Here is a 27762-nt window from a genome sequence, read left to right on the forward strand (position 1 = left end):
GTGGATTTTAGAAGTGCATGATTGCACCTGCAAGGATTTGTCATCTCGTGGAATGGGACCTGGGACTATTTTCAACACACATTTTCTAGGGAAGCATTGCAGGAGGAGGTGAGAGAGCGTGCTGTCCCCGCCCTCCATTGCCCCCTGTTTTGTTGCACCTCAGACGACGCAGGGAGGACTGTTCCTCATTACCAGGGAATGTGAGTCATTCCCAGATTTGTGTGATTGGGATTCCAAAGCGTTGCTGTATCCGATGGCCTTATTAAATCCAAGTGTCAGAGCAGCCTTTCAGACTGTAGGGGAGCACTCAGTTACAGCTGGTGACCTGGTTCTAGTTACCACACAGAGACGCTGGCGAGAGCAATGGCCCCCTCTGAGTGCCCAGAATTCCGTGTGCGTGGCTATTTGCAACGATTCTAGATTTGAGGGTTTGTCTCCTGACTCACGTCATGGGCTCCAGTACATTTCAGCTCCATGTTTCTATCCTCACTGGGACCTGTAGACTTCAAGGGGAAGTGAGTGCCCCAGTGACCCAACAACCTGTTGCCAACAGTGCCTAGCGTTGCAGGGCACCTCTTTGCAGATTCCCTCAGCCCAGCGGGCCGCCCAGGATCTAGCAAACACAATCCTTTTCTAGCTTGTTCCAAACAAAACAAATAAAATATTCATCAGAGAGGGAGGAAACTATAAATGTTGCCAGAAAATTAGTATGCTGTTTTTTCCTTCTTCCAGAGTGTTTCACAGCCAATGGTGCAGATTACAGGGGAACACAGAGCTGGACAGCACTGCAAGGCGGGAAGCCATGTCTGTTCTGGAACGAGACATTCCAGCATCCATACAACACGCTGAAATACCCCAGTGGGGAAGGTGGTTTGGGTGAGCATAACTATTGCAGGTAAGATGGGACATAGTGTTGTAGGGTGATCTCTGGTTCTTCCAGTTCTATCCAGCCCTTTTCATAACAGCAATGCTTTCTTATCTCCTCCTGGCCAACTCAGAGAGCCACATCATTCTTATTAAAATGAATTAATCAGCGCTGGAGAGATGGCTCAATGGTTAAGAACACAGGCCTCTCTTCCAGAGGACCCAGGTTCAGTTTGCAGCACCCACAATACCACTCAGAATAGTCTGTAACTACAGTTCTGGGGGATCTGACACCTTCTTTTGGCCTCTGCAGTTACTGCCAATGGGAAACACACACAAGAAATAAAAACATAAAGATGAATCAGTCTCTTCCTCTGTCTTCCTGTCTGTCTCTTTCTCGGTCTCTGTCTCGTTCTCTTTTCTCTAACTTAGTTGGCTTTCATACTGGCTTTCAGAGCTGTGTCCTGTCTGGTCACTCTCTTGTCTCTTTGGGAGGATTTTCTCAGGTCAGTCTCCCACCAGTGAGCATTTCATGGATACCAAAGCTGCTGAAAATGTTCAGGCTATTTGGGACCCAAACCTCCCTCTACCATGTTCCTAGGCTGTACTTGAACTCCTGGATTCAGGTAGCTCTACTCTTCAGCATGGTAGCTGCGAGGCAGCAGGCATGTGCCACTTTGGGCTCCAGCAGGGAACTCTGATCTCTCCCCCATGATCTTCAGGTGTATATTTATGATTTTCTTGGGAGATGAGCCCCAGCCTTGATCAGGTTCTAAGACTGAGAGAGTTACTAGATGCCCAGTGGTTAAGGTGCTTCCTGTGGAAAAGTGAGATTCAGAGTTGGGATCCTGAGAACCCCAGTAAATGCTGGGCTGTCGTAAAGCCCACCTGCCATTCTAGTGCTCAGAAGGCAGAGGTGAAATTCCAGGAGCCTTCTGGCTACCTAGACGAGCCATATTGACTAGTGTGAGACGTTGTCTCGGTGAAGAATGTAGAGATCAAAGGAGAAAGCCTCCAAAGCCAACCTCACACCACCACATACATATATCCACAGGTTCAAACATGTACATATATGTTCACACATACACACGAACAGACAGAAAGATAAAAATAGAATTACAAGTTTTTAGAAACTAGAGGAAAAAATCCAAGCGCCTTGTTTATACCTTTCAGCTCCTTACACCCGAGATGGTGCTAGCATGACTCATGGTTCAGCAATGTGTTGAATTTAATCATTCTTGGGACAGGTGCACAGGCTGCCTCCTGCACCATTAGGGCAAGAAAGAGTGATTGCAGAGTCCTACTCTGAGTTCTGGTTGTTGTACATGAACATCTCAATCATGGGGCACTGTTGACCCAGCTGAGCCAACACATATATTTCTGCATTGTGTGGGCCACTGTTTACCTCCCATCCTCCGCATGCCCAGGCTAACACCCCGGGCCGTTGTGGTGTCTTGCCATTGCCAGGCTTGTAGTCCATGTCTCTTTACATCACTTCTATCCTAGCTTGCATCCACGGACTACCCCCAGGTTTGCTGTCGCTATGGTTCTTCGTGTGTCACTGTAAGAGCATTACAGGTTTGTTACAAGCCAGGAATGGTTGTTTGTGTACCTGTAATCTCAGCAATTGAGAGGTTGTGGGAAGAAGATCAAGAGTCCAAGGTCATCTTTGGCTACATATTGAGATGGAGGCCAGCTTGGGCTATGTAAGATTCTGGCTCAAAAACCTAAATCAAACAAAGTAAAAGCTTTATTTAGTGTTTGGATAGTCCTGAGCCCTGCCTGGCAACGCCTCCAAGTGCTATGTGTGTCATCTTTCCACTCTGCTGTCATTTGTATTTTTTAAAGATATATTTTGTTATTTTAAATTGTGTCTATATGTGTTTGCATGGGTCTGTACACAAGTGCAGGCGCCACAGAAGGCAAGAAGTGCCAAAACCCCTGTAACTGGAGTTACAGAGGGCTGTGAGCTACCTTAGATGGATTTTGGGAACTGGACTCCAGATCTACCTGGAGAACAGTGCATGCTTTTAACCTCTGAGCCATCTCTCCAGTCCCTGTCCTTGTGTTTTATGGTTGGTGCTACTTAGGCTCATTAATCAAAGTTCTGCATATTAATATTTTGTGTACATCAAAGCTTACAGTCTGCTAAGGTGGTTTAGTGGGGAAAGGTGCTTGCTGCCATGCTTGATGACCTCAGTTCAATACCCTGAACCCAATGACAGAAAGAGAGGACCAGCTCTCTGTGTGTGTGCCATGGTACATGCTCACTCCCAAGTGTGCACAGACTTACTGCAGATAAGTAAGTGAATGTTTAAAAAAATGCTAGGGAGATAACTTGGTAAAGTGCTTGCTCAAAGATCTGGCTTTGATTCTTCAAAACCCATATTTAAAAAAGCTCTGTACCAGGTAATGGTGGCACACATCTTTGATCCCAGCATTCAGGAGGCAGAGTAGATCTCTGTGAGATCAAGACCAGCCTGTTCTACAAAGCAAGTTCCAGGGCAGCCAGGGCTGTTACACAGAGAAACCCTGTCTTGAAAAACAAACAAACAAACAACAACAACAACAAAAAGTTCTGTGTGTTTGTTCTCTTATAATCTTAACAGTGGGAGGCAGAGACAGGCAGGTCCCTGTGGCTTCTGGCTTGCCACTAGGCAAGTTTCAGGCCAGTGAGAGAAACCCTGTCTCAAAATTTAAAAAAAAAAAAAAAAAAGATGAACTGCCCCTAAAGAATGAGCCCCAAGGTTTACCTCTGGTCTTCAAATGTTCACTGATGCCCAAGCATTCACATGAACATGCACACATGAGCGTGCACAGACAGGTGACCATGCGTGCACACACATACCCCATTCCCTTCCTCTAACATATGGCCACTTGTTGTCTCAAGGTGTTTTTGCTTTCCTTGGCAATGCTGGGGAAATGCTCTTCCACTGTGCTGTCCCTGAAGTATCTCCTGGTAGATTGGTTTACCCTGTTACAAAGCATCCCCAAATCTCAGAAGAGCTATTTTAAATTTGACTCTAATGTAAATTTTAAATTTCCAATGAGAGAAAAACAACAGTTTACTAGCTGAGTGCTCATGTCTGCTCACAGACTTGCCGAGTGCGTCTGTAAGCATACTGAGGGCTGTACCTGAGGGCTGTGAGCACCTTCCCATAGTACCTGTCCCCTTAACTCCTTGGACTACAGCCCTCTGGTTTGATGGAATGTACCAGACCTGAATTACCAGTTTATACTTCAAAAGGAGAGAGGCTGAACCTATCATGTTGATAACGCTGCAGAGAAGTAAGGATGGGTCTGCCTGCTCTTTATTAAGCTGTTCGACGCTTTTCAGAACGGCTTGGATGTTGATAATAAACACTTGTTGTCTAGGGGTTTTATCCAATACTACATCAAAGCTGAACTCGGAACAGAGGGAGGAAGATGCTGGTGAAATACTGTTTAAAGAAGGGCTTTGTACAAGCTCTGCCACTTTGATTTCTCAGCTGATATCTGACACCATGTTTGTCTTGTGCGACTTTTCAGATCCATCTCGTCTGAGATGTCTGCCCGCTTTCCAGTGATGGGAACAGGCTTCTCCTGGCTGGGCCTGAAGTATCTGGATTAGAGGGGGAGGCAGGGCCAGGGAAGAGCAGAGTCGCCTCTCACACCTGCCTTTGGGCACAAAAAATAAAAGAACCCTTTGTGCCTGGGAAGCTTATCTCTAGGCCACACAATGGGCTTGTCTGCTCAGGCCCAGAAGCCTGCCACAGAGCTCGCTGGGGTGGGAGTGTTGGAGGGGGGGTCCTCATGTCCATTTCCTGCCTAACTGGAGTGTTTGGTTTCCAGTATTCTGAGTCTAAATAAAGGAGGCTTGAGAAGGGATGAAGAGAGGTGAGCTTGTCTTGCTGTCGCTGCCCCGTCATTTGTTGAACTGCTTCACAAGCATAACCCTTTATTGCGATGACATCTCTGCACCAAAATGACCTTGCAGGTCATTTACTCCAAGCTTCTCTCACTTGGGAATATGGAAATAAGTCTTTAAAAACACGATTGTCATGTTATAAGTCAGTGTCCTGACTGAGAAGCCTCTGTGAGGTCTGTGTGGTGATGGAGGAGACCACTTCTGTCATGTGTGAGGTAGAAAGCCTCGGCTGAGTAGGCTTGCCAGCTGACATTGTGTTATGTGAGTTTATTTGGTTGTTTAGAAACTGTACACTTGGGATATTCATTATTGAAGAAGGTAGAAACTAAAATCAGAAAAGAAAAAAAAACAAACTAAAATTGCCAATAGTCTTAACACCTAGGAACAAACATTCTTTAGACCTGAGATTAAACCTTTCCTTAAATATGCCTTTTCCAACTTCAGAGAATTGTATTGTCTGTGGTTTCATTATTATTTTGTTTATCTCAGCTTCTTGGGTGTTGTGATTACAGTCCTGAGCCACTGTGGCCGACTTATGTTTTTCTTCCTAATGAGAAATGACATTGAAATGCACAGCAGTTATTAGAAGCGACAGGAAGCAATTCTGTAAAGCTAAATGGGCCAGGTGGCTTGAAACACAGCAGTATCATCACTGTGTCCTTATTCCCAACAGAAATCCAGATGGAGACGTGAGCCCCTGGTGCTATGTGGCGGAGCATGAGGACGGCGTCTACTGGAAGTACTGCGATATTCCTGCCTGCCAGAGTAAGGTTGACACACCCTCTGATGGCTTGGGGCCTGAGTATTAAACTCAGAACAGAAGGCACTGCTCAGGTTAACTCCTGTTGCTGGCTTTCAGTAGTGAGTGCAAAGAGAGGTATCATGGGTTACGGGCTTCCACTTCTCTTGTTGAGTTCTCAAGCACTAGGAATGCCCAGTTCCTGGCATACCATTTCCTGGGTGTGTCCCAGGTGGATAAGCTCAATGAAAAGTCCCATTTTTGGTATTATTTGGCCTCAATTTCTCTGAAAAATGATAGTAACTGGTCACATAGGACCCACAGCTCTTCAATTCACAGTATCTATTGTGTTTTTAATGATTCATAACTCAGTCTCTTCAACCTTTTGTGCTTATGTATATGTGTATTTATGTGTGTGTGGATATGTGCATGTGTTCATAGGTATGCAGAATATATGTATGAGCATGTGTTCATAGGTGTGCATATATGTGTATGTACATGTACACATATGTCCTTTATTGTGGAAGCTGAAGGTCAACTTGGGTATTGTTCCTCAGGAGCCACCCAACTTGTTTACTGAGCCTGGATCTCTAACTGGAACCTGGGGCTGATGGGTTAGTCAAGGCTCTCTGGGCAGAGCCATGAGATCCTCTTGTCTCTACCTTTCTAACTCAGGGATTATAAGCCTTTGTCACTGTTAAGTATTTTCTGGTCAACAAACCTCTCCACCGATGCAGATAATCCCAATCAGACCAAATCAGACTGAATTAAAAGATACCCAGCTTTAATGGGTGCCAGCACCCCCCGGGTAGCCCCAGGAAAACACGGAGGTGGCGGGGAGGAAAACCCAAAGGACCACCTGAGAGGGAAAAGGGGAGACCATGTGTTCATTTTCTGGTGGGCAGTTTAAATAGCCTGTGGGAGTGGTCTTGACCCTCCCTGGGGAGGGGTTACCGTTTGGCAGGCTTTCTCGGAGGTGGAGTCTGGACTGAGGGAGCCCCCAGAGAAGGGAGCTTGAAATGGAGCTTTCTGCCCAGCGTTCCAAAGATGAATGTCAGGGGCCTGCGGTGAAGCCCCAACTAAATATTCCAGACTCTTTGTATAAAGGGGTGCAAGGGAGCTGAGGTGATGCTTCCGACCAAACATTTCAGACTCGCTTTGGATAAAGGGACGCCGGCTCACATCTGGCTACTTCCTGCGGACATGGGTGACGTGGGAGAAGGGAGAGCTAAGAGTTGGTGGGCTGGAGAGGCATCCGGTTTACTGCCATCCTGGAGACGTCAGACATCTGCTCCTTGAGGGAGATGAGAATGCAAGTGTCAGAGTTCAGTGGAGAGCTTTTTTTAGCTGTTGTTTGATGAGTCCATTGGCCCTCTCCGCCTTTCCCGAGGATTGTGGGCAGTAGGGGATGTGGAATTTCCAGGAGATGTTGAGAGCTTCTGACACAAGCTCCACGACCCTGGAAGTAAAGGCTGGCCCATTGTCCATCTGTATGGTCCATGGGACACCAAACCGAGGAATGATATAGTCCAGCAGTACCTGAGCCACCACATCTGCCATTTCCCTGGAGGCTGGAAATGCTTCTATCCACCCTGTAAAAGTGCCCACAAGTGTTAGGAGATAACGGAGCTTTTTATGAGTAGGCATATGGGTGAAATCAACCTGCCAGTCTTCACTCGGTTGATGTCCACGAAGCTGATGCAGAGACTGACGTATATGGAGAGCCCCCTGTGGACTGGCGTGGGTACACGTCTGGCAGAAGGAGCCAACCTGTGAAATACGATCTCAGAGATGGGTGGGGTCAAAGAGGGGCTCTAAGAAATGGAACAAAGCTTTGGGGCCTATGTGTAAGGTCTGGAGATGTCTGAAATGATCAACAGTGCCTGGTCTTGAGGAAGGATGAGACAGTTATTTAAGTAGAACCATTCATTCTTGGTTTTTGTGGCCCCCTTTTTTATGAGCTTGGTTGGTAACAGGGATGATAGGAGGGAGTCCAGAACAAAATATGTCCTGTTGAATCAGAGGAGCTGGAGGCCAGCCCCCGGGCCACTGACTCAGCCTTGGCATTGCCTAAGGCCACTGGGTCCTTGGAGGACTGGTGTCCCCAACAGTAAATAATGGCTACTTCTGCAGGGAGCTGGAGGGCCTCCAAGAGGTTGTCTATAAGGGGTCCGTTAACTATGGGAGTACCCTTGGTAGTAAGGAAGCCCCTTTCCTTCCAGAGTGCAGAATGGGTATGGGCTATTAAGAAGGCATATTTAGAGTCAGTATAGATATTAGCCCATTAGCCCTTGGCTATCTGGAGTGCGCTAGTCAAGGCAATTAATTCTGCCTTTTGTGAGGAGACTGCCATTGGCAGTCAGGTTGCTTCAACTATGTTAGTGGAAGTGACCACTGCATACGCTGCCTGGCGGTTTCCTGATTTGTCTATATGGGAACTTCCATCAACAAATAGGTGAGTTGGGGATCTGTAAGTGGCTGGTCTAGAAGACCTGACTGAGGTGAGTTTAAAGCCTCTACAACCTTTGGGCAAGAGTGAGAGGAAGTACCAGAGTGGGAGGGAACAGGAAGGAGAGTTGTGGGGTTTAGGGCAGGACTGGACACCAAAGTAATTTGGGGGTTTTGTAGAAATAGTAAGTGAAAACCCTCGACTCGTGAAGGCCCAAGGAGGCGGGGGAATGACTCAGAAGGTCTGAGAGTCGGTGGGTGGAATATACCGTGATTGCTGGACAGGGTGATCTTGAGAGCCTCTTGAATACATTCAGCTGCTGTTGCCAGATGGTTGCCATCCACAGATGGTGAGGTCCAGCTGTTGGGATAAAAAGGCAACAGCCCGATTCAAAGACCTAGCCTGTTGGGTTAGAACTCCCGTGGCCACTCCTGACCTCTCATCTGCATAAAGATGATAAGGTCTCATGGGGTCTGCAAGAGCAGGGGCTGTTAGAAGGGCATCTTGCAGTAGAGAAGTGGCGGCAGATAATGGCCGATGGCTGAGTGGGTGAGAGCGCCCGTGGGGTTCTCTCTGGCTGCCTGGTACCAACGCTTGGCTGTAATGGCAAAGTCAGGGATCCAGTGGTAGAAGAACCCTGGCAGGCCCCAAAATGAGAGAATCTGAGCCCCTGTTGTTCGGGGCTGTAAACACCACAGGGCCTGAACCCTGTTAGAGGTGAGGGTCTTAGATCCCGGGCTGAGTTGAACACCCACATATACCACCGTGGGAGAGCACAGCTGAGCCTTAGCTGGTGAGACTCGATATCCTAGGGATCTGAGGAAGTTCAGGAGCCCAGAGGTGGCCTGTTGGAACAGAGACAATGAAGGACTGCAGAGAAGGAGATCATCAATGTACTGGAGAAGCGTGCTAGGACCTGGGTCAAAGTTTGAGAGATCTCGAGCCAGAGCTTGGCCAAAGAAATGGGGGCTGTCCCGAAAACCCTGAGGGAGAACAATCCATGTAAGCTGATTGGAGGACCCGGGAGTCAGGGTCCTCCCAGGTGAAGGCAAAGAGAAAGTATGAGTCAGGGTGTAAAGGGACAGTAAAGAAGACATCTTTTAGGTCAAGAATAGTAAAGTAGGAGGTGGTAGGAGGGACGTTAGACAGGAGAGTGTATGGGTTGTTAACCAGTGGTGAACTGGAATGACTGCCTCATTTATGAGGTGGAAGTCTTGAACCTAGTAGTAAGCGCCAGAAAGCTTACGCACACACGCATGCAGGGGAAGGATGGGAGTGTTGCAGGGTGAGTGAGTCGATAGGAATTAAAAATCCTTGAGATAGGAGGCGGGTGATGATGGCTTAAGACCTCGGTGGTGGGTTTCAGGAGTAGGAAAGTGGGGTCTGGAAGGGAAGGACGAAGGGTCTTTAAGGCAAACCAGGACTGACTGGTGGTGAGTAGCTAGTGGACTTGTTCCCCACTGTTTCAGTCACTCTTTTCTATACTCAGTGGTTACAGTCCTGATGTAAAGGCAGAAGGACCCCTAATCTTGTTCTGGGGTGTTTGGGGCTGCTGTTTTATCTGTCTGTTTTTCCTATGAAGCTGTCATGGTGGCACAGACCTATAATCCTAGCATTCTGAACACTGCAACAGGAAGAGATTGAATTCCAGGCCAGTTTATGTGCTAAAATCCTGTCTTGAAACAAAAATTAAAAATAATAGTTTGAGGGCTGGAGAGATGGCTCAGAGGTTAAGAGAACCAACTGCTGTTCTGGAGGTCCTGAGTTCAGTTCCCAGCAACCACATGATGGCTCACACCCATCTATAATGAGATCTGAGATCCGGTGCCCAGAACACTGTATACGTAATAAATAAATTTAAAAAAAAATCTAATAGTTTGAGAGCACTTGTGCTCCTGGAGAGGACTCGAGTTCCATTCCCAGTACCCCCATCAAGAGGCTCACAACTGCAGCTATTCCGGCTTCAAGGGTTCCAGTGCTGGAACTTCATGGCACCTGCGCTCAAAAGTGCACATGCCCACAGGCACAGACACACATGGCTTAAACGTAAAGTAAACCTTGCGTGTGTGGGATGTGTGTTTTGTTTTGCTTTGTAACAGGGTTTTCACTATGTAGTCCTGGATGTCCTGGAACTCACTAGGTAGACAGGCTGGCTTCGAACTCAGAGCTCCTGCCTCTGCTTCTGCCTAGAGCTAACTTTTTCCCCTTATTATAAGCCTGCTCCTTGCCCTGCTTCCTTGTCCTTGGGTCTGTGAGCTTGTGTTTGTACTGTGAGGTGAAGGTCTTCCTGAGGCCTGGGATCTCTCTTTCCTAGAACAGTTGGAATACTGATGGCTGCAGGCAGAGTCAGCCCTGTGGGTCCCCTGCTCCCACTGTCACTGCCCTCCAGCATAGGCTGCTTTAATGCAGGTCTCAAATGGGAAAACGGTAAAGACCAGAAGAATGGACTCTGCTCATTCTGCTTAGCCAAAGCCTTAAAATGATAAAACATGTCATTTGGCAGTGACTGGGTAAAGAAGAGGCAGAGAGGAAAGCCCTTGGTCCTCTTGTTCTACACAAAGATGGCCTTTTCCTCAAGGACTGTGCCATTCTCTCAGGAAGATCACAGGGTATTTCGATCTGGGCACTTTCATTTCGAAAGATAGTGTTCAACCCATATTTATAAAGTATAATTCAGTCCAGCAGGAGTTGATTCATGTAGTCACCAAAACTAGTTTCAAGAAAATTGTGGCAGAATCCAACTAGCATATCTCTAACATCCCCACAGTTCTTTTTGTTTGCTTGTTTGGGTTTGTTGTTGTTGTTTTTGTTTTTTTGAGACAGGACTTTTCTATGTGTCTCTGGCTGTCCTGGAACTCACTTTGTAGACCAGGCTGACCTTGAACTCAGAGAAATCCACCTGCCTCTGCACTGAGATTAAAGGTGTGTGCCACCAATGCCTAGCTACATCCCCACAGTTCTAAAAACAGAAAAGTAAATACCGTCTCCATCCTTCTGACCCTTTGATGGCCTTCTCAGATATCAGGGTATGGAGGCTTACAAATGGTAGAAAGGAAGAGGTAGTGGTCCAGGGTGGGAGGTGGAGGGTGGGTGGTACCTGGATTTGGGTCTGTCCTATCAAATCTTGTCAAGCCAAAGCCCTGGCCTCAGTCAAGTCTCTAATGTGCTTAATTGGCATGGCTGAAGAAAGGCCATATGCCATTTGTAGCTGGGGACCTGGGAGTAGCCCATGGGTTTAACAGAGATACAGCTTGCCTCTTTTTGGCTGCATTTGTCCTATTTCTGGATGTTGAGCCACTATTTCTGGTTTATTTTTTATTTTTTTTTAATAAATAATGCCAGCCTCTGTAAAACTTGCTTGTTCATGACTTGCAACGGGGTACTCATCATACAGGAAAATGCCTGTAACATGATCAAGTTTCTGGAAAGTTCATATCTGAATATAACAGGCACCACAGGAGGCAGAAGAGTAGATGTGTGGGGACAGAGCTGAGTGGTGAGCCCTTACGTGAAGGCCGGAGTCTCTGCTCCTGGTGTGTGTGAGCAGGGCTGCAGCAGCAGGAGGGGGAGGAGGAATGAGGTTCAAAGGAAGAGCTAAACTTCCCTCAACTCTCTAGCGCTTGGATCACAGCTTTCTATTAAAGGACTCAGAGGTCATTGGATTTGCCCCCACTCCCACCAACTGCTTTTGCCACCATCTTTGTCCCCAAGTTCTTACAGCTTCCAAGAGAAATAACAGATCCCAACGCTGTGGAATCTCTGAGGGGAACTCTGGGCCTGGCGACCTTTGCATCTTTCTCTTATGTCACATAACTGTCCCTTTGTGCCACGCTGTGTAGTCTCTAACATGGCTTTTAATTTACTCTTCTACCTGTGGATTTTTTTTCTTTGTCTTTTGAGAGAGGATCTCAACTTGTAGCACAGGCTGGACTAGAACTCATAACCCTGGTCCTCAGCCTTCTGAATTCTAGGATTACAGGCATATATCACACTCCAAATTTAGGATTTTAAGTAAATAATATAATTTCTGAATGAACTTAAATGCAAATGCTGGGCTCAGGAGAGGCTCAGCTCATCAAGAGAACGCCCCTGTGCACTGGAGACCCAAGTTAATGACCCTGAGGAGAGAACTGACTCCCACACGTCATCCTCTCCTCCCACACACGTGCTCCCCTCCTCCAGAAATAAATAAAAGGCACTAAAGCAACCTTTAAAGAAGTTATTTATTTTAATTATCTGTGTGAGGATAAGCGTACATGTGTGCAGGTACCCAGTTCCTCTGAGTAGAGCCTTAGGAGGTGTGAGGCACCTGACATACATGGCAGGAACTGAACTCAGGTCCTCTGGATGCTCAGTATGTGCTCTTAACCATGGGGCCGTCTCCCTGGCCTTTAATAGAAAAAGTAAAAGTCAAATAGAGTTTTCTGCACCTGGCTGATTTGGTTCTGAGGTTCCTGGCATGAAAAATTTACATTCTCGTTTCTGAGAGCTATTTTTTATTTAAATCTACCCAAAATTTTTACCTATAAATCTATCTATGAAAATTCATGATTGAATTAGAGAAATTTGAAAGGGTGAATCCTATGATATTAATAAGATTCTATTAACTTTAGTAACTAAAGCAATGGATGGTGGCTTATGTCTCCCAGGCTGGTCTTGATCCCCGGGATCAGGTTACCATGTCAGCCTCCTGCATAGATGGGGCTGTAGATCAGAGCACAGTTTCCAGGGCCATTTCCCCCTTTATACTGCACAATGGATCCTAGGATTAGACTCTAGCTGTCAGGCTCAGCTGCAGTTGCCTACTGAACCAGTGCTTGAAAGAACCTTTTGTTTTGGTTTGATTTTTTGTTTTTTGAGACAGCTGTAGCTATTGACCCTGTCCTGGAACTAGCACTTGTAGACCAGGCTGGCCTCAAACTCACAGAGATCTGTCTGCCTCTGCCTTCCAAGTGCTGGGATTAAAGACAAATTCTTACTCTGTAGGTCTTGCTGGCATAGAGCTCCCTATATAGTCCTGGCTGGTCTTGAACTCACAGAGATCTCCCTACCTCTGCCTCCTTAATTCTGGTGGTACGTGCCACTATACCCAGCTATATTTTTTAAAATAAATTTTCACACCTTTTAAGATCTTAAATATGTAAAAGTGTATATATTTACCACTCAGAATATCTGGATTGAAACATGTAGCATGAGACCAGCGCAGGGGCTCTCTCACACGCTGGCCAGCAGCCTACTACGAGGCAGCGTCCCCGACTCCTGCAGCACTTTGCATTAGCTTGTCAGTGCCTGAATTTGTTGTTAAAGTTTGTTATTAAGGCTTTAATTAAGCTTATTACAACTCTTAATTATTACTTAAAGTTGTGAAAACTATTCATTATTGAAGTAGTTATTAAAATTAATTATTAAAGTTTAAAATCGTAAGAACTTTAGGAGCCAGCAGAATGGCTCAGTGCATAAGAGTGCTTGCAACCAAGCCTGATGACCTGAGTTTGATCCTTAGTATTTACATCATTCAGGCAAAACCAACTCCTGCCGCTTGTCCTCTGGCTGCATGCTTGCTGTGGCATGCTAGCCCATATGCAGCACACATAGATAAATAAATGTAATCAAATGACAAGAACTTTAAGAGTTGTTAGCTGTGACAAATGGTACTTCTTTCTTCCCCTTTTATGTATTTGATGCTGGAGGTAGAACCCAGGGCCTTGACACATGATGGGAGAGTGCTCACAACTGAGTTGCACTCCCAGTCCCTATTTCCTAGGCTCTCACTAGACGTAAGATCTTGTACCCAGGTATGGTCTGCAGCCTATGGAAGCCTGTACTTTAAGATAGAAGACTGGCACATGAACAGATGAGCGTATACACAATGCTCTGTGGAAGTAGGGTTGACAGAAGTCACAAATGTGAACTGGAGGAATCAGGTCACTGGTTGTCAGCAGGACAAGTGTAAGGCTCTAGAGCAGCAGGTTCTCAGCCTGCGGATGGAGAACCCTGGAGTGGGGGGTAGAATGGCCCTATCACAGGGGTCACCTAAGACCTTCAGAAGACATAGATATTTACATTATGATTCATAATAGCAACAAAATTACAGTTATGAAGTAGCAACAAAATAACTTTATGGTTGGGGTCACCACAACACGAGGAACTGTATTAAAGGGTCGCAGAGTTAGGAAGGTTGAGAACCACTGCTCTAGATGTTAGAGTGGAGAAATGACCCAGCAGCTAAGAGCACTGGCTACTATTGCAGAGGACCCAGCTTTGATTCCCCGCATCCACATGGTGGTTCACAACCATCATTAACTCTAATCCCAAGAGACGTGACACCCTCTTCTGGCCTCCTTAGACCCCCAGCCATGCATGATGTGCAGACATAGTACCATACACATGAGAGAAATAAGTGAGAACCAGTCTGAAACTGTAAAACTGAACAGTAAGAACAAGCAGGGTGGTGGTACATGTCAATAATCCCAACTCTCTGGAGGCAGAGGCAGGCATGTTTCTGTGAGTTCAGGGCCAGTCTGGTCTACAGAGCAAGTTAGTTCCAGGCCAACCACAGCTACATATAGAGAGAAAACATCCCAGGATAGTTTTGTCCCGATAAATGCCAAGCAGGTCAGTATTCTAAAGCAAGAAGGAGCGGAGATAGGATCTGAGACGATGGTGACACTTGGTGTGGAAAGTGGTGTGGTCTGCCAGTAACCTCACTAGGAGGATAGTGATGAGCATCTCCAGGGAGATGTTCTCCACAGCACCTTTCTACTCCACTCTATGTGTGTGTGTGTGTGTGTGTGTGTGTTCCCTCTTGTGGAGATCGGACGATAATGGGAGGGAGTTGGTTCTTTCCACCATGTGGATTCTGGGGATCCAAGTTAGGTTGTCAGGCTTGGTGGCAGGCCCCCTTTCATGCTAGCCATATTTCCTGCCATTCTCCATGACTTCTTAAGCCCGCCCAAGGATTTGGTGTGTGAGTCTCTGTTGATTGTCACTCACACAGGCCAGCCTTGAGAGCATGCCAGCAAGGGAACTTCTGCCACATGGATCCCACGGTCTTTCTCAGTCAGTAACCTCACCAGCTGTATCAGGTTCTCTAAAGGAGCAGAATTGATAGAAATATAGATATACATTTGCGATATACATATATGGGATTTTTTTTTTAGCATGGCTTACAGACTATGGACCAAGAAAAAGGCCAAGGATCTGGAAGTTGTTCGGTCTATGAGACTGGATGCCTCAGAACCCGAAGTCTGATGCTGGAGTCCTAGGGAAGTACTAGAGAGCTGCTCCGTCGGAATTCCAGCCAAGTAGGTTCTACCACCAGTGAAGGCATGTCTTAGGTCAGGGTCAGGGAACTTGCCTTCTTCCATGACCGTTTATGTGGGCTGCCACCAGAAGGTATGGCCTAGATTTTAGAGCGGGTCTCAAATCCAGTCAAGAAAAATCCCTCACAGGTGTGCCCAGCTGCTTGGGTTTTAGTTATTTCCAGATGACATCATTGACAACCAAGAATGCTCATCACACCAGCTCAAGTTCCTCTCAACCACGTGGCACTCTGGTTTGTATTGGTCTCCCTTAGCTGATGTTCATTTTTGCCCCCAAACAGAATTTGAAAGCTTTCAGCTGAGCTGTCTTATAAGAGTCCTGAAAGCTGCACAAGGGTGCTTTGACCGTGGCGGCCAAGTCTGTCTCCACCTAGGACGCATGCCACTGCTGGCACACCTGTATCATTGATGTCAGCAGTCACCTCTGTGTCTCTCAGCTATAACTGAGTGCCCAGCTTGTACCACACACATCCACGTTCTCTCGCAGACTTGAGTATGTCTGCTCATCCCTCTCCCCATTCTTCAGTAAGAAAATGGAGGCTCGTTGGTATTGCCACCTTCTGTGTCAAATTGGGTCTAATACAGAACTCCACAGCAAGATCTTTCCTTTTCCTTTGGTCCTTGTAAGCAGCCTTGTTCCCTTGAAAACTGGGGCCCCAGGATGAATCTGGACTTTTGAGATAATTGTGTATGTGTGTTCTTTGGGAATTAAAATAGAAATTCATATAGGATAGAGAAGTATTAAGGTTCCCTTTTTGACATCGTGGAAATGAAAAGATTGACTCAATGATGACAGGAAGCAGGTTAGCAATCATGCTGCTAGCTCTGAGTTGTTTTCTTCTCTGGGCCTTGGCAATCCCAAGCCCTGGGAGCAGAGCAAGCCGCCGCAATGTCCAAGAAACCTCTGCTGCACATCACAGCTGCACCAAATGCTGAACTGGCACTGTGGGTGTTCTCTGCCCAGCTGTTATTGTCTGTCTGACAGAAATCTCTGTCAGCCTTGTCTTGGGGTCTTCCCCACTTCAAGCATCACTGCTGTGTGCTGAGTTCATCTCTGTTTTGTTTTGTAAATGTCTCTCTACAAACAACTGATTCATACTGTCTCTGGATTTTTTTTTTAATTTTTATGTGCCTGCATGTATGTCTGTGTGAGGGTGTTGAATTACCTGGAACTGGAAATACAGACAGTTGCAAGCTGCCGTGTGGGTGCTGGGATTTGAACCTGGGTCCTCTGGAAGAACATTCAGTGTCCTTATTGCCTAAGTCATCTTTTTAGCCCTGAGTTCATCTGTTAAAGACAGAACTCATTGCATCATTTACATTTTACAGTAGCCAAAGCAATGATGGAGGCAGCGTAAACACTGCAGGTCTCCAGCACCTCTCTGTGTTGGCATTATGACTATTTAGCACTTTTATTCTTGTGCACCCTTTCAGACTGCCTATTTTGGCTCTGTTAGAATCCTGTTTTTATATCATTTGTCTTGCTTTCTGTGAATTCATGTGCACCCTTTCAGACTGCCTATTTTGGCACTGTCAGAATCCCGTTTTTATATCATTTGTCTTGCTTTCTGTGACAAGTTTTGTCTTTTCAGCAAGATGAAGCTGTTTGATGACAGGGGCTGGGATGGCTCTGGAATTCCTGAGCAGTGGAGAGCCTAAGTTAGAACAGGGTCTCCAGGATTTTCCAGGAAGCTGTGCTTGCATAGTAGGCACCCACCACTGGGATCTGTGTGTATCTGTGAAAAGGCACTGGTAGAAGTTAGGGATGATTGCCAAAAAACCAGAATGCATTAAATCTCCCCACATCTAGTGCAGGAGGCTGGAACAAATACTAAACACTCTTCCTCCATCCCATGAGATCGTGTCTCTTCCTGTGTGACACACGTGAACGAAGGGACAGCATCTGGCCTTAGCCTCACTGGCTGGGTGCATATCACCATGCCTTCAGTAGCTTTAGGAAGAGCACCCTTCTCTGAGCCCTCTCCGCTCAACCTCAAGTTTAGGGTCTAGCTAGTAGAAGGTATGAAACTGTCCCTCGCTGTTGTGTTGGTGTGTTCTCCTCAGGATGGACTGCCCCTGGTATGCTCCTGCCAGCTAATTCTAAAATGTTTATTTGTGACCTGCTTTGGTTTCTGTCTACCCTCATCCAACTTACCATGGGATTGGATGGTCCTACTGCACTAACCATTCAGCAGGTGTGGCAGTGGACCTCATTGTTGGGTCTTTGGGGGTTGGTTTGGCTTTGTTTGTTTTTTTGGACAGTCTCACTGTAGCCTGGATGGTCTATCTAGAACTCATTATGTTCTAAGAAATAAATAATTTAGGCTGTCCTCGAACTCATAGAGATACGCCTGGCTCTTCGTACAGGATGCTGGGACTAAAGGTGGTGTCACCATCATGTTTTTTTCTTATGATGCAGTTTTATGGTTTCAGGTCTGGTATGGATTCAAATTTTTGTTGTTGTTTTGTTTTTTGTTTTTTGAGACAGGGTTTCTCTGTATAGATTTGGAGTCTGTCCTAGCACTTGCTCCATAGACCAGAATGTCCTTGAACTCACAGAGATCCTTCTGCTTCTGCCTCCCAAATGCTGGAATTAAAAGCATGTGCCACCACTGCCTGGCTGTATTCAATTTTTGATTTTTGCAGCTGAAGTTATTTAATTTCCCATGAAAAAATGTCAACTTTTAAAGTCACTGTAGTTCAGTGGCATGCTATAGCATTTGCCTAGAATACTTGAGGCCGAGTTTTAATCCCTGGTACTTTGAAAAAAAATGAAAAAAAAACAAAACAAAAACAACAACTGTAGACTTCACATGGTGTTCTAAGCATAGTTGTGCAAAGTACTTGTGTAAAGGTAAAATTGGGGTGGGTAAGATGGCTTTGTGGATAAAGGGAATGCTTCCAACTCTGACTACCTGAGTTCACTCATTGGGAACACACAACATGGAAGTAGAAAACCCACATATCCTCTGAGCTACACACACACACACACGGGCACACACACACACACGGGCACACGGGCACACATGTACCTCCACATAGGCAGAAAATAAGTAAATAAATAGGCAATTCATAGTTCTGGGCAGCATGTTGAAATCTACTTCCCCCTACTTCCTGTCCTGCCTTCCATGCTCTGTGCTGCTTGCCGTTGGTCCCCATCGAGGTGGCCCCTTTTGTGTTCAAAGGACTTTTGTTTATTTATTTATTCATTCATACCCATGAGAAGCCCTAAAGGTATTTCTTTAATGAAATACGAGGGAATTCCCATAATCAAAGTCTTTAGGTCAAAAGCCTGGGCTTCAACTGCCCCAACAAACTAGGCTTATCCAACAAGGCTTGGCCACCCATCCTCAGTCTGTTTGCTAAAGAGACAAGCAAAAAGTAGAAAAAGTTTGTTCAATGAGATCATGCTGGGAAGAGAACAAATAGTTAAATAAAAATAAAGTGGCCCCAGATCCTTCTTTGAGATATTGATGTGAGCTTCAGGCCTAAAAAGCTTCCATTCTGCAAAGCAGTCCAAAGAAGTCTTTGTCCTTGAGGGGACGAAGTGGTTCTAACTGATGATCACTTTTGCTCCAAGATGTATCCCCCCACAACCCACTCCTCTGTGGATAATTGCTTTCCTTGGGAGTCATACAGACTTAGGGCAATGACTTAGCAAAGGAGACATTGTGCTGTTGTGTCCTTGGCTGCCTTTGAGCAGCTCCTGAGTGCTTATCTCATTCTGTCTGTGCGCAACAGCTCTCACTGCAAAGGGAGCGAAAGAATAGTTATCCAAACACATGTTCATAGCCTGGGAACCCCAAGTTCCAATGTGCTAAGTCTCGTGAAGGTTTTATGGTAACAGAACAAGGAAAGTCATAAATCAAGGCAACTTTCAAGTATGTTGATAGAAATACCAGGTAGGTGGGATACAGCCAAGCGGGGAACCTCAATGCGGGTTCCACAGGTCATCTGATAACCTTTGGGTTAGTGGAAGCTGAGGCTCTGTGAAGTGACTATGTCCCTGTGTTTTCACATGATGTCACTAGAATGTTAGGTCAGACACAGGGTGGGCATTGAGGGAGCTAAAGGAAGCTCAAGATAATTTGATTCTTGATCTGCATCATTTCACCTCTCCACAGTCACAAAGTTCCATTCAACCAATCAGCCTTGTAAAACCACAGATGTGACTGTTTTCTTGGAACCTGAGTTCACAGTCTTTAGCTGAATAAAGGGGGAAATATACACTGAGGTGTCTGACATCTGTGGTAAGAATGAATCTTCTATCTGTGAACAGTTGTTAGGAAGAGAAGTCAATGCTAGTTCTGTGGTCACATCTAGGACTGCACAAGTTTGAGCCAAGGGCTCAGTCTGGATGGAGAAGGCACTGAGACTGTGTACTCTCCTGTAGGAAGGAAGATCAGCATGTGTGGTTGGGTACTATTTGTGGTTTTTGGCATCCTCTGGAGGACTTTGGAATCTATCCCTTGCAGATAAGGGGGCTGGGAGCGCTACTGTAATTAATTGTCATGAGTTTCAAAGCCTCAACTGTGATAAACAAGAGACCTGTTTGCGTATTACAATTAAAAAACGTGATGAAGCTCCCTTGTAAGATGAGAAATGTATGCTAAAGCCACAGACTTTCAAGTGGCCTCAAAAGTAAAAGAACTAGAGAACAAGAGTCCCTTTTCAAAGGACTTTCCCTCCCTGCTTCTGGGAAGACCAGAGGGTGGGACACAGTCTGGAAACCCTGCATGACGTGTCTTCTCTGGTGAAACTTGGAGCCACATTTTCCAGTTTGAGTTGAAGAGCTGCGGCACCCCCACTGGCTGACACTGTCCCAGAGGCTTTCCTGTGGGTGCACAGAACCCTGAGGGACCGGTGTCTTTAATTATTTCGTCTTGGCAGGCATTGGTGGAACATGCCTGTAGTCATTGCATCAGGAAACTGAGGCAGGAGAAGCAAGAGTTGGAGGCCAGCCTGGGCTACATAGCGAGGTCTTGTCAAAAAAGAAGGAATTCCATTTGGGGCTGGGGTATATAGTCAGTGTTAGCCGCTGTTTGCCTCCTATTACAGGACCCTGAGTTGGATGCCTAGCACTAAGCTGGGAGGAGGAGCTGTCTTGGATCTTTCTGGTGATGTGTGTTTGCCTAGGCAATGTGAGCAAGTACCTCTTCATCTCGTGGAGGGCACCAGTAGACTGAAACTTGAGTGCATTTGGGGCTTGGGCTTAGTTACAAGAGCATGGGTTATTCAGAATCAGCTGTGTGGCTGGAGGTCCCCACCCCTAAGTCAACCTTCCTCCTTCATTTCTCAACAGTGCCTCCCAAGACCCTGTGGAGCTGGGAGGCTGTGCTTGGTGTAGTGTAGTCTTGGGGGATGGTCTGGTGAATTCCCTCCTCCTATGAGGGGATGCAGGCAACTGAGTTACCTTAGCTTGGTAGAAGCATGCTGTTTCCTTCATCACAATGACTGCAGGCCAAGCTGTTTTGTAAGAGACCACAGCAGTTTCTCTTCCATGATAGTAATAGTCATGTTTACATAGTACAGTCAGCGGGCTTCTGCACTCTGACCTTATCCTGCCTCCAAGGCCTGCTTATGTGTCCCCACGAAAAGCCCTTCACATGCAGGGTTCTTTGTCCAAAAGGAACAATGTCCTCTTTCCTCCTTCCCCAGGGGGCTGGTGATTCAAGAGAGATGACCTGGTGAAGCATGCTACAGGGCACAGATGTAAGAGATGAATATTTTAATATCTGGGGAAAACATTCTGAGGTGGCCACTTTTGATGCTGCCTTTTAGATCAATGCTGTTTTAATTTTCTATTACCCAGCAAGTTACTCTTGTTTGTGTAGTAAACAGTGAAAGCTTTACTATACATACATACTGGTAATAACTGGCTTTGTTCAGCATACACCATGCTGTCCAGCCTTATGGTATTTACCTACGTCACCCACTTCTCATAAGATTTGAGTGTGGAAAGGCTGCCGTGGGTGGGATGGTGGCTCAGTGCTAGAGCACTTGCCTATGCTGCACGAGCCCCTGGCTTCCATCCCCAGAACTGAAAGGGGATACAGAAAGGAAGCCATGCAGGCCACGATGGAGACGCCTGAGTGTACAAATGCTGCTGCTGGGCACCGGATGTGCAAACCAGAGTCTTCAGGCTCCTGCCAAGAACTGGGAGTGAGCTAGAGGAACAGTTGCTGGGCTACCTCAAGGATGAGGAGCGAGGCGGGAGCGCCCTGCGCAACCCAGGTTAGCCTAGAGAATTATCCCGCTCCACCTCAGATGCTGGAGCAGGGTGCAACTCCGTGCTCAGGATTTGTTCTGTTTTTATAGCACAACTCTAATAAACGGTATAGTTTTCTTCTGAGCCGTGAAGTCCAGAGCACAGATACCAACAGCTGTAATTAGATACCCGCTTAAGACCTCTCTGAAGATCATCCCAAGGTTCCCTTAAGCCACCACAGCATCTGTTTTAGAATAGACATGCCCTCCCAAATTTCCTATGTTGAGTCATATATGTATATTCCACCTGGTTGTCCTGGAACTTGCTTTGTAGACCAAGCTGGTCTCCAACTCACAGAGATCCACCTGCCTCTGCCTCCCAAGAGCTGAGATTAGAGGTGTGCACCACCATACCCAGTCTCCTATGCTGAGTCTTAACCCCCAAATACTATTTGGAGATGAGTTCAGGCAGTAATTAGGTTAGAGGTCATGAGAGTGGGGCCCTCAGAATGGGATGAGAGACTAGGGCCCATTCCATGCCACGCAGGAGCGTGTCAAAGACAGGAACGTCAGACTTGAGCCGAAGAAGACACCTGGTGTGGTCCTTTTGTTGAAGTACAATTGATGACCTGAAGTCACCAAGAAAAATTTAAAGCAGGTTAAAAGAAAATCTTAAATTCACTTAATACCTTTTAGTAGGTTTTGGAAAGGTTTCATGCATGATTTAGTACTTTTAAGTTTTATGTCTAACCTGTATGGAATTAGTATGCTGTTTCTAGATCACAAGACAGCATGGCCAGCTGTAAGCAGATGCTGTGTGTCTATTCACCACTTCCTGAGAAGGAGCCTCGGGTACTCCAGGGTCAGCTCCTTCAGAGTCATGGAGCGTCTGTGGGGAACACAACGATGTGAGGAAGATAGTGTCCTCCCCTTGAGCTATCCATGGCTGTTTGGAGAGAGAGACAGAAAACTTTGGGATCTAGCTCACCACGCTGCTGTTCCACTGCTTAGCCATACAGCTCACTTTCAGGTGGAGAAAGGTGGGGAGAATGGGCAAATCCAAGGGGTCCCTCAGGACAATGATACACAGACTGAAATTTTAAGTGTGGTAGAGTTTTCTAAGCAGAGAGAATACGAACGTAAAAATCCAAAGACTGGGGAGCAGGGTAAAGCTGAATGCTTACGAACAGTTCAGTTTGACTGAGGAGCAGAGGTGAGGTTGTGCTGTTGGAAAGGAGGAGAGGGGCGGAGGATGCAGATGGTACTGTGCAGCCTAGAAAACTCCAGCCCGGAGCCATGCAGGGTGGATGTAGGCCCACACAACTCTTATGCTGCTCCCCCTAGCAAACACCCTGGTCATTTTTTTTAAATTTATTTATTTGTATTTTATGTGCATTGGTGTTTTGCTTGCATGTATATCTATGTGAGGGTGACAGTTCCCTGGAACTGGAGTTACAAACAGTTGTGAGCTGCCATGTGGGTGCTGGGAATTGAACCCTGACCCTCTGGAAGAGCAGCCAGTGCTTTTAACTGCCAAGCCATCTCTCCAGTCCCCTGTTACTGGTCATTTACCTCCTACTGTTCCTGCCTCAGGCCTCTGTACCTCCTGTTCTCCTGGCAGGTACAGATAGTTGTGTCGGCAGCGTGGTACCCTCAAGTAGGGCAAACCTAGAAACAGATGGGACAGGAGCACACATGTGGAGTTCAGGGGACAATCAGTTCTCTTCTTCCACCATGTGGGTTTCAGAGATTGAACTCGGGTAGGCAGGCATGGAAGCAAGCGCTTTACCCAGTAACCACTCAGCAGCTCTAAGTCACAGCTCACAGGGATCCTGTAACTGAGTGTAGACTGTGTCACAGCCCACACGGGGTCCTGTAACTGAGTGTAGACTGTGTCACAGCTCACACGGGGTCCTGTAACTGAGTGTAGACTGTGTCACAGCCCACACGGGGTCCTGTAACTGAGTGTAGACTGTGTCACAGCTCACACGGGGTCCTGTAACTGAGTGTAGACTGTGTCACAGCCCACACGGGGTCCTGTAACTGAGTGTAGACTGTGTCACAGCCCACACGGGGTCCTGTAACTGAGTGTAGACTGTGTCACAGCCCACACGGGGTCCTGTAACTGAGTGTAGACTGTGTCACAGCCCACACGGGGTCCTGTAACTGAGTGTAGACTGTGTCACAGCCCACACGGGGTCCTGTAACTGAGTGTAGACTGTGTCACAGCCCACACGGGGTCCTGTAACTGAGTGTAGACTGTGTCACAGCCCACACGGGGTCCTGTAACTGAGTGTAGACTGTGTCATAGCTCACACGGGGTCCTGTAACTGAGTGTAGACTGTGTCACAGCCCATACGGGGTCCTGTAACTAACTGAGTGTAGGCTGTGTCACAGCTCACGTGGGATCCTGTAACTGCATGAAGGGTTGTGAGAGATTTGTCACAGTAAAGGTGTCTGAGTGTGCAGTGGCTATAACTAACCAGAATGAAACCTGTAATGAGTCTGGCAGCTCCTGCCTGTGTGGCACCATGTGGCTTCTATGCTGCCTACTTCTGAACACACCATGTACACTCAACTCTGCACATACATCATGGCACAGCTAATGCTGCCTGAAAATCTCCGCTGAGACTGGAGATGACTGTGTTGTGAACTGCAGTGCTGTTACTGCTCATGCCAAGTCTTTAAGCAGTGGTGCTCAGCCTTCCCAGTGCCGAGACCTTCAACATAGTTCCTCACGTGTGGGGACCCCAGCCATAAAATTCTTTCATTGCTACTTCATAGCTGTCATTTTGCTACTGTTATGAATTGCAGTGTTAATGCCCATGTTTTCCAGTGGCAACTCCTGTGAAAGGGTCAGTTGACTCCCAAAGGGGTCACAATCCACAGGTTGAAAACCACTACTAAGGAAACATAACAGTTTAATTATGGAAAATAAAATCTTTTAATACTTGCATACCGTCATTCCTCTGCATGTATCAAATTAATACACCTTTGAATTATGTTAGAAGTTTACTTTAAATATTGCTGCTTGAGTTGCTGGTGTTTCATTTTTAAAAGGAATCAAGTATGATCCTAGAGAGAGATAGGTCAGTCCATAAGTATTTGTCATGCAAACATGGAAGCCTGAGTTTGATCTCCAGAACCCATGTGAAATGGCAAATGTGGTATCATGCATTTGTAATCACACATTAGGGAAGCAAATGCAGATCCCTGGTGTTCACTGGCCAGTCAGACTATCCTCATTGACAAGGCCTGCTTCAAGAGAAATGTCAAAGAGACTGCCTTCTGGCTTCCACATACAAACAAGGATGAACACACACACACACACACACACACACACACACACGAAGTTCAATGATTTTTTTCTCCTTCCCCTCCTTTGAATAAATTTTGGTTTGAAATTATAGAACAGAATTTCCAGCAATTTTTTTTCTTTTGGGGGTTGGTTTTGTTTTTACAAAACAGGGTTTCTCTGTGTAACAATCATGGCTGTCCTGGAACTCGCTCTGTAAACCAGGCTGTCCTGGAACTCACAGAGATCCACCTGCCTCTGCCTCCTGAGTGCTGGGATTAAAGGTGTGCACCTCTACCTGGCTCAGCAATTATTTAAATAACCCCCACCCCACTTTTGCCATTTTGTATGATTATGTTAAGCAGTGTTCTCGGCATTGATGATAAAACCAAAATGTAAACAATTATGAAAAACCGAAGATGCTCATGTCCTGCAGTCAAGATTTAATTATGGAAAAACAGGTGAGTACATCTATTTCATTTATATACAAATTTATTTTGGTCTTTAATGGATAGTAAAAGTATATGCACACCAAAGAATAGTTTTAAAGAACACTTTTAATTATTTACTACTAGTAAACCTATTTTTCATGTGTGTACCTGTGATCCCAGCAAGTGTGTGTGCAACCATATGAAGCCAGAGGACAACCTCAGGTGTCATTCTCAGGAACCATCAAGTTTTTTTTTTGATACAGTGTCTCTGTGGCCTGAAACTTGATAATTAGGCTAAACTGGTCATCCAGGGAGCCTCAGGGATCCTGTCCCTACCTCCTCAGCCTTTGGTGGGCATGGATATTTTGTGTGCGTTCTGGGGATCAAACTCAGGTCCTTGTAGTTAGAAGGCAAACACTTCACTGACTGAGTCATCTCCCTAGTTCCCTATTTTATGAGCCTCTATACCCCGGGTCATATAAAAGTTTTGTCACGGGGAGGAGGGGTGAAAGGGTTGTGAGAAGAGAAAGTTTAAGAGGCTGTGGTCTAAGAAAGAGACAGAACTGGGAGCAGTAACTCAGAGTGTCATAGAAGTAGAGCTTGGGGGTGGGGCAAGGATCTTACCTTAAACCACCCAGGTTCAAGTAGATTAGGACAGCAGCAGAGGGCAGCCCGATTCCTAATGATCCCTTTAGAGAACATATCAGGACCCCACTGCCATGTTGAAAAACAAGCTGCCTGGATTTGCTCACCAAACTTTTGTGAATAAAGCTTATAGAATCCATGTGTATTCATGTAGCCTAGAGCCTTGCATTTATGACTGTGCACCTTGGGCTGGATGTAGACTAATACATAATAGCATGCTTACTTGAGCATAATGGAATAAATGAGACAGAAATCAGAGTAAATGATCAAGATGATCATGACCAAGTAGTTCTTAGTAAGAATCACTAAGTATGTGTTCGGGTCTCCATATGGAAGTCCTCTTTAGCAAGCTCAGCTTGGATCCTACGCCCCAGCTACAGCTGCTTGGCTCTGCGGTTGTTTAAGCCCTAAACCTCAGACATTCTCAGGCCTGGCCTCCACTAGAGATTGGAGTGCTCCTGTTTATACTTGCTACTGTAGAGATTTGATTTGTTTCTGAAAGATTCATTTTAAAGTTTGTATGGGGAGCCACATTGGTTACATTTGAACCATGTGTGGTGCAAGGGAACGGGAGGGCAACTGCGTGACTTAAAGGGGAAGCGTGAGGATTGGAGTAGCCGAGATACTTTCTGCAAATATAAAATAAACTGGTCAGGTGGTCTGGGAGGAAAATTTCCTATGTGTACATCACATACATGCATATGTTTTATATGCTCAAAAAGACTGATGTGGGTTGGGCTATTTCCAGTCTTAAAGGAAAATACTATCCCAGACTCACCAGTCTCCTGGGTTAGCGTTTTAGAATTGGATCTAGAAGAAACTGTAGGGTGTTTGAAAAGGGAATTCAACTAATAATCCTGAGTTAATGGCATAGATTGAAAACTAAGTTCCTAAGAAACCAATGTGTCACTGGCTCATTATGAATTAATTGCAAGGAACTTATTTGGTATGTCTCATATATTAATGATCTATTACTTTGGAACAGATTACTCCCAAATTTAGTAGCTTAATGTGGCATATTGTCACACATTCTTTGAGTTAGAAATCTAGTCTGACTTAGTCTTGTGCATTGAAGTCTCTTACAAAGCTGCAGCCAAGCTGTTGCCAGGGCTGGAATGTCTCATTTGAAAGCAGGAAGGGGAAAGAGCCACTGTCCGGCTCACACGCTCTTAATAAGATGCAGTTTTATGTGTGCTATTGGCTGGAGCCCAACCCACCCTCAGTGCTTTGCCACAGGCCTTTGCCGTGGCCTATTTGTATACTTGTAATCCTCAAAAACTTGAAGCCTGCCAGGGCTACGTATTGAGACCTTGTCTCAACAAGAGGTATAAACTAGGGTGGCCTACATGTGGCATGAACTTTAGGGACAGGGGTCTGCTTTAGGCAATAGATACGTTTTTATTTGGTGCACATGGAGGTTGGGAGAGACAGGGTCTCACTATGACTGGAATTCATGATGTAGACCAGGGTGGCCTTGAACTCACAGAAATGCACCTGCTTCTGCCTCCGGAGTGCTGGGATTAAAGTGCTAAAATGCCCTGAAGTAGTATAATTTTTTTAAAGCAAAATTGCTCAGGCCCAAGCAGCTCCATAAACATAGTAGGCCGGAAGTCGAGTCTGCAGTGTGCAGTGTGGGCCCTCTCCCTGCTTGTTGATGGCTGTGTTCTGATGAGTGCTCACATGACAGGGAAAGAATGGGCTCTTGTCTCCTCTTCTTATCCCATTGTGGGAGCTCACTCTTCCTGACTTCATCTAATTACCTCCTGGAGGCCTCACTCCAAGTCCATTCACACTGTTTATTCAGACTTCAGCATACAAATTGGGGATAAAAGGAAAGAAACCAATCTTTTTCCCATATATCCAGGCTTTACTCTGACACCAGACGGGTGAGTTTTTCCCAGCA

At 46.1% G+C, this 27762-nt stretch overlaps 1 protein-coding gene across 2 annotated transcripts in view; it reads left to right on the plus strand.

Moving 5' to 3' along the window:
- Window positions 1–27762, plus strand: part of Kremen1 (kringle containing transmembrane protein 1) — a 73580-nt gene that overhangs the window by 18859 nt on the left and 26959 nt on the right. For both annotated transcript variants that reach the window (XM_085692074.2, XM_048449849.3), the window contains exons 2-3: window positions 733–895; window positions 5445–5536. In XM_085692074.2, coding sequence (XP_085548200.1) covers window positions 733–895; window positions 5445–5536 — 255 coding nt within the window. The remainder of the gene's footprint in view (window positions 1–732; window positions 896–5444; window positions 5537–27762) is intronic.

Source organism: Myodes glareolus, chromosome 8, assembly GCF_982192425.1.
Source record: "Myodes glareolus chromosome 8, mMyoGla1.1, whole genome shotgun sequence".
NCBI classification, from domain to species: Eukaryota; Metazoa; Chordata; class Mammalia; order Rodentia; family Cricetidae; genus Myodes; species Myodes glareolus.